The sequence below is a fragment of the Alligator sinensis genome, unplaced genomic scaffold (assembly GCF_000455745.1).
Source record: "Alligator sinensis unplaced genomic scaffold, ASM45574v1 scaffold103_2, whole genome shotgun sequence".
NCBI classification, from domain to species: Eukaryota; Metazoa; Chordata; order Crocodylia; family Alligatoridae; genus Alligator; species Alligator sinensis.
In genome coordinates, this window is record NW_005842166.1 from 1,508,222 (window position 1) to 1,515,499 (window position 7,278).

The 7,278-nt window shown below is 50.3% G+C and overlaps 1 protein-coding gene across 1 annotated transcript in view; it reads right to left on the reverse strand.

The window, feature by feature from the left end:
- Nucleotides 1–7,278, reverse strand: part of FBN3 (fibrillin 3) — a 271,545-nt gene that overhangs the window by 32,099 nt on the left and 232,168 nt on the right. The window contains exon 42 of the mRNA XM_014520884.2: nucleotides 2,551–2,622. Coding sequence (XP_014376370.1) covers nucleotides 2,551–2,622 — 72 coding nt within the window. The remainder of the gene's footprint in view (nucleotides 1–2,550; nucleotides 2,623–7,278) is intronic.

Below are 7,278 nucleotides of genomic sequence, written 5' to 3' on the forward strand. Positions count from 1 at the left end.
TGCCCCACTCTCCCTCCTGTGGCTGTGGGACTACTGTGTTCTGGCTTTTGCTGCAGGGAATATTCACAGCAAAGGACGCTTCTGGCTGACTGCGAGTGACACGAGGAGCAGAGGGTGGAGCAAACAGCAGACTTTAAATACTGACTCTCCCTTTACTGATATTGTTAGAAGGCTGGGGCTGCACTCTAGAGACTTTTGGCTCCTGACAGAGATAGGCTGAATCCTTGCTCACATGAGCTACTAAATCTTTGGTCATGCTCATTTGGGAAAGAGATTCAATTTTTCACAAAATGGCTCTCTCTCTGCATGTACTCTCCCTCTAATGCCCCTGGGAGCTACCATTAGCCTCTGGAAGAACATTCGGGAGAGGAAGCTGAATGCAAGTGGCAGCTGTCTTAGCATGCTGAAATACTTCCGGGGGTGCCACTGTTTAGTCATCAGACCCCAGAACAGTTCACTGCCCTACAGCCATGCATGTATGCCCACACAGACGGCAGCTTAACCTTTCACACCACTGTCAGTTTGCTAGATGCTGGTCTTTTGGGGATGGTAGATAAACTGATCTTTTCCCTATTCTCTTCAGTTTGGCATCAGGGCCTGCAAACACTGCACTAAGCCAAGGGACCCTTGGTGGGGATGAAGTCTGTTGAGTCTTATGTACCAGCAGGGCTAGAGACTCCAGCTTTCAAAGTTACAAGCATCTGTGGACGGGACCCCATTAGATTTTAGTTAGTCCAATAAAAGGTATCATGTCTGAACCACGAGTTTTAGAGTTTTGCATTTCTTTTTGTCTCAGACAAACACAGCTACCAAATACATCCCTGAAACATGGAAGATGCCAAATTTGAGCCAATTTTGGAATTATAAACTTCATTGCTAAACAAGAAAGAAAAATTTCTATACCTCCCTACCTTTCTGCCATCTGACACCACCAGGGAAGAGAAACTGCCTTATCTGCACATCAAAGAGCAACTGATACAAAGGAACTCTCATGGCCCCACCTTCAGCTTCCTCTGTGCAAAATGAAGTTTATTTTTTACCTAAGGGGGACTTTTACCATCTTTAATTTTACTTAAGCCTGAAGAAGGGTGTGTGTGCCTGAAAGCTTGCAAAGAAAGATTTTTTTTTTTGTGAGTTCTTAGTTGGTCTAATAAAAAGTATCATCTCTGACCCAAGAGTTTTAGAGTTTGCATTTCTTTACAGGAGACACCTCTCACTGTATCTCTATTGGAATCCAGGCCCGAAATCTGAGCTGTTCTGCTGTGGGTCTTGGTGCCTTTCATAAGAGAGGGTCTGCACTATTAGCAGGGGTGACGGGGAGGGAAGCAAAAGTGCTCCAATTTTCAGGTCTGCTATCTTCAAGAGCAAAACATTGAACACCTTCAAGAGCAAACTGGATGCTTATCTTGCTGGGATCCTATGACCCCAGCTGACTTCCTGCCCTTTGGGCAGGGGGCTGGACTCGATGATCTTCCGAGGTCCCTTCCAGCCCTAATGTCTATGAAATCTATGAAAAAAAAAATCTTGCAAACTGTTGGGGCTTCATGCTCTTTGCACCAGTGTTAACAGCAATTCTGTGCTCTTCTAGGCACTAGTCCTGGCCCACCCAGGCCCTGGTCCTGCCTGTGGGAGTTTCTGGTTCTCTTCTCTACTGACTGCAACAGCTGTGTTGGGACTCCATGTTTATAGTGTCTCTCACATCCTAGATTCCCTGGTCTCGGTTTGCTGGTGGGGCTATTACTGCTCACCTGGGCTCTGGCAACTGTAGTTGTTTATTTCTGAGTTATCACCAGTTATTAAGACCTCGTTACCTTCTGCAGAAAGGCAGGGGTAACACTGAGAACTGATCGTGCTTTGCACCATCGTTACCCTATTTTTATCAGGAGCTTGCTAATGGGTCTAAGATTGCCTATGAGCCACAGTCATGTGGCAGAGCAGAGATTTCTACAGTCAAGGGGAGCTCATCTGTGTGGGAGCTGGACCCTTCTCAGGGGCTGCTCTGAGGCTGTGGAGTAAATTCTTCCAAAACAAAGGGTTTTGGAAGAATTTGTGCCTCCTCACAGGCTGCTCTGAGAGTCCATGCCTCCAACTAGCTTTCTCTGATCTAATGGCAGCATGGGCATTTGCACACAAAACCATTCCACTACACACACATCTGGGGAGCACAGGAGAAAGAACAAGCAGAACACGATATTAGTCATGCCACTAAAGGTGATGCTGGAAGGCCTCGAAACTATGGTGGTGAGAGCTCTATGATAATCTGGAGAGAAGAGAGCAGAGAGAAGCCTGCAGGTGCTACATTCAAAAACCTGGTATTATGTATATTCCAGTGTGGCCTGGAATCACTGAGACACTAGTGTTGTCCTTAGTCGGAGTTGACAGGTCTCAACCCAAGCAATTCTGCCCCCTTTCCCTTCTTGCTTGTCCTTGCCCCCAGGCTCATGTACTGAGGGAGATCAGGAAATGATCACAAAGACTTAAGTAGGAGAGCAGGAGGAGAGAACCAGTGCCAGCAGTAACTGAAGGCAGGCCCCCCACCATTGTACTCACCAATTGGCTTCCCAGTGTGAATGTCAATGATAAATCCAGGGGCCTGGTTTCCACAAAGGATCTGGTACTCAGCTAGAAGGGAAACAACAAGGTCACATCTAGAAGTTAGCAGATGTACCAGCTATGGGTGCCAGGATAGGAGGTGAGGGGTGAGGAACACCATGGAGATATGCACATGGGGATGGAACTGATGGAGGAAGTCATACCAGAGAATGAGGAGACCACAGATACAGAAGAAAACATCTATCGTGCTACCAGCTGGGGTCTATGCTCCCTCACCCCAAGGCCTGACATCTTAGACACACATACAGCCATGACATATCCACACCTCCACTGCACATACACACTCATTCATCTGCATACTCCACACTCAATGCACATCTGGACATAGGCACACCCGCCGCACCACACCTTTACGCATAGACTGCCAGCACACACACAAGGCAAACTGGCCTGATGAATTTCATCCCAGGGTCCTGAAGGAAGTGGGAGTGGGGATGTTGGAGCCACTGGCAATAATCTGTATCAAGTTGTGGGAGACAGGCAAGGTACCACAGCACTGGAAAAGGACCAACATAATGCCCTTTAAAAAAGGGGAAAAGGAGGACCCAGGGAATTATAGAATGGTTAGCCTGTTATCAATACCTGGGAAGCTACTGGAGCATGTCATAAGGAAGGCCATTTGCAAGCATCTGGAGGAGGCAAGACTGATCATGAGCAGCCAGTATGGATTTGCTAAGAACAAATCATGCCAAACAAATTTATCAGGTGCTAGACAGAGGAGCTCCAGGCTGCAGTCCAGAGACTGCATGCCTTCAGGGATGGCGAGTAGGAGATAGACTCCTACTGCCAGGCCCTTCACCCCCTGGAGGTGGAGGGTAGACCAAGGACACCCTCCAGGGCAAGGGAGGACTTGGGGATCTCCCATGCTGTCCAGCCAGGGGGTTGGACCAAGGTGGACAAGGGCCCCAAGGCCCACCGCACCAAGGCTCCCTCCCCTCTGGGGATTTGCAACAGGCATGAACCTATTGCAGCCCCAGTACAGCCTGCCAGCTCCGGCAGGCAAGGGAGGATCACCCACCCCCACTCTCCCCAAGATGAAACGCAGAGTGCTAGTCATGGGAGACTCCCTCCTGAGGGGGCAATCTGCCACCCAGACCCCCTAGCCCGGGAGGTCTGCTATTTCTTGGGGGCCCGCATCCGGGACATAGCCGAGAAGATCCCAAAGATTCTCTGGCCCTCCAACCACTACCCCATGCTCCTTATCCATGTGGGCATGAATGACACAGCTCGGCGCAATCCTAGCCATGTCATGAGAGACTACAGGGCTCTGGGAGTGGGGCTTAAGGCGTTGGGGGCGCAGGTGGTCTTTTCCTCGCTCCTCCCAGTTGTGGGTCATGAGCTGAGGAAGGAGAGATGGATTGAGGTAATCAACCAGAGGCTGCGGCACTGGTGTCATCATGAAGGCTTTGTCTTCCATGATCACAGCCTGCTCTTTGGTAAGAGAGGCAGTGAGCTGCTGGGAAGAGACGGCCTCCACCTCACTTCGCTGGGGAGGAGGCTCTTCTTAGCCAGACTGGCTGACCTGCTCCATTGGGCTTTAAACTGAGCCCACTGGTGGATGGGGGGAGTACCGCCACTGCAAGCCCACTGGACAGTTTTTGTAAACCGAGCAGGCTAAGGCACTCAAGGGAACCCACCCCTACCCCAGCCCCAGAGTGATCTGTAGGGAAGGCAAGGGCCCCCAGTGGGACACTTACGTGCCTGTACACCAATGCCAGGAGCCTGGGGAACAAACAGGAGGAACTGGTCCTCCTGCTAAACCAAAAGGATTATGATCTCATAAGGATAACGGAGACCTGGTGTGACTCCATCTATGACTGGGCCACAGGTATAGATGGCTATACCTTGTGCAGAAGAGATCGTGTGGGCAAAAGGTGGGGCGGGGGTTAGCACTCTATGTCAAGGAAAGCTATGCGTCCCTGCAAGCTGACATTGGCACCCATGGGGGATGATTGAAGACTCTCTGGGTCAAAATCTGTGGCGAATAAGGCACAGGGGACACAACGGTGGGAGTCTACTACAGACCTCCCACCCACGATCAAGAACTTAATCAGGAGTTTGCCAGGGAACTGGCTGAGGCTACATGCTCCCAGTGCATAGTTGTTACGGGAGATTTCAACTACCCTGACATCTTGTGGGAAGAGCACTCGGCCACATCCGAACGGTTGCGAAGCTTCCTCATGTGCGTGGATGAGCTCTATCTGACTCAAGAAGTCCGTGGACCGATGAGAGGCAAAGCACTGCTTGACCTGGTACTGGCAATAGAGGATGACTTAATCAGCGACCTAATGATTGAAGGGAAGCTGGGAGACAGCAATCATGAGCTGATCACCTTCACCATCCACCATAAACCAGGCAAGTCAGTCAGCAAAGCAGAAGTCCTTGACTTCAGGAAAGCTGACTTTGAGAAGCTCAGGAAGCTTGTTGGCATGGCCCTAAGGGACCATGACCTGAAGGGGCGGGGAGTTCAGGAAGAGTGGTTGCTCATCAAGGGAGTGATCCTGGAAGCACAAGTAATGTCTATCCCGTCTCGGAGGAAAGGCAGCAAAAGGACACAGCAGCCCCCTTGGCTCTGCAGGGAAATAGTGGACCTCCTGTGACTAGAAAGAATGGCTTATAAAGGATGGAAGGCTGGATCCACCCCCAAAGGCGGAGTACTCTGCACTGGTCCAGACCTGTAGGGAGCAAACCAGGAAAGCCAAGGCTGTGACTGAACTCCAACTGGCTACACATATCAAGAACAATAAAAAGTTCTTTTTTAGATATGTGGGGAGACGGAGGAAAAGCCAGGGTAACATTGGACCCCTGCTAAACCATATGGGTCAACTGACAACCGACGCCCAGGAAAAAGCCAACCTGCTCAACGAGTATTTTGCATCGGTTTTTCACCAACCCCAAGGGACGGCCCTGCTTAATACGGTATAGAACGGCCGGTCACATCAATGTAGACCATGTGAAGGAACACCTTGAGAGACTGGACACCTTCAAGTCAGCTGGCTCAGACAGCTTGAACCCCAGGGTACTTAAGGAGCTGGCAAGCATCATAGCTTGGCCACTGGCATGGACCTTTGAGAACTCATAGCGCTCAGGTGAAGCGCCTAAGGATTGGAAGAAGGCCAATGTGGTGCCTATCTTCAAGAAAGGGAGGAAAGTAGATCTGGGGAACTACAGGCCCATCAGCCTGACCTCCATCACCGGGAACATCTTGGGAAAAATCAGAGACCATTCTTGACAAACTGGCTGAAGGCAACTTCTTGAGAAATAGCCAGCACGGGTTTGCTGCAGGTAGGTCTTGCCTGACCAGTCTCATCTCCTTCTATGACCAGGTGACCTATCACCTGGACAAGGGAGAAGAGATTGATGTCATATATTTCGACTTTAAAAAAGCTTTTGATTTGGTATCCCATGATCATCTTACAGAAAAACTGGCCAATCGTGGCCTCGGCTACATCACAGTCTGCTGGCTGGAGAATTGGCTTCGAGGTCAGACCCAGAGAGTGGTAGTTGATGGAAGTCAATCGTTTTGGTGTGCCATGACCAGTGCAGTCCCACAAGGCTCCATCCTTGGGTCTATCCTTTTCAACATCTTCATTAATGATGTGGACATTGGTGTCAGGAGCGGACTGGCCAAGTTCCCTGATGACACCAACCTTTCGGGTAAAGTGTCCACACCCTAGGACAGGATGGTGATCCAGGCTGACCTTGACAGGCTCAGAAAATGGGCAGATGAAAACCTGATGGGCTTCAACTCCGAAAAATGCAAGGTACTCCACCTTGGGAAGAAAAAGCCATAGCATGCTTATAGGCTCGGCAGTGCTATGCTTGCTGGCACCATGGCCAAAAGGGACTTAGGGGTTACGATTGACCACAAGATGAATATGAGTCACCAATGTGATGTTGCAGCTGGCAAAATGAGCAAAGCTCTGGCTTGCATCCATAGATGCTTCTCTAGCAAATCCCAGGACGTCATCCTCCCATTGTACTCGGCTTTGGTGAGGCCGCAGCTGGAGTACTGTATCCAGTTCTGGGCTCTACAATTTAAAAAGGATGTGGAGAAGCTTGAGAAAGTCCAGAGGAGAGCCATGTGCATGATCAGAGGGCAGGAAAACTGACCTTATGATGAGAGGCTGAAAGCTATAGGACTCTTCAGCCTGGAAAAGCACAGGCTCAGGGGGGACCTGGTGGCTGCCTATAAGAATATAAGGGGTGCACATCAGAATCTGGGGAAACACCTGTTCACCACAGCGCCCCATGGGATGGCAAAGTCAAACTGTCACAAACTTCACAGTTTCATAGTTGGTAGGGTCAGAAGGGACCTGAGCAGATCATCAAGTCCGACCCCCTGCAGAAAAAAGTACTGGGGTCAAACGACCCCAGCAAGGTGTTCATCTAGCCTCTTTTTAAAGACCCCCAGGGTAGGAGCCAGCACCACTTTGCTTGGAAGGTGGTTCCAAGTCCTAGCCGCCCTGACTGTGAAGTAGCGCCTCCTGGTGTCTAGTCTGAATCTACCCTCTGCCAGCTTGTGACAGTTATTTCTAGTCACTCCTGGGAGTGCTCGGGGGAACAGGGACTCCCCCAATGCCTGCTGGTCCCCTCTGACTAGTTTGTAACAGGCCACTAGATCCCCCCTCAACCTTCTCTTGTGGAGGCTGAACAGGTTCAGGT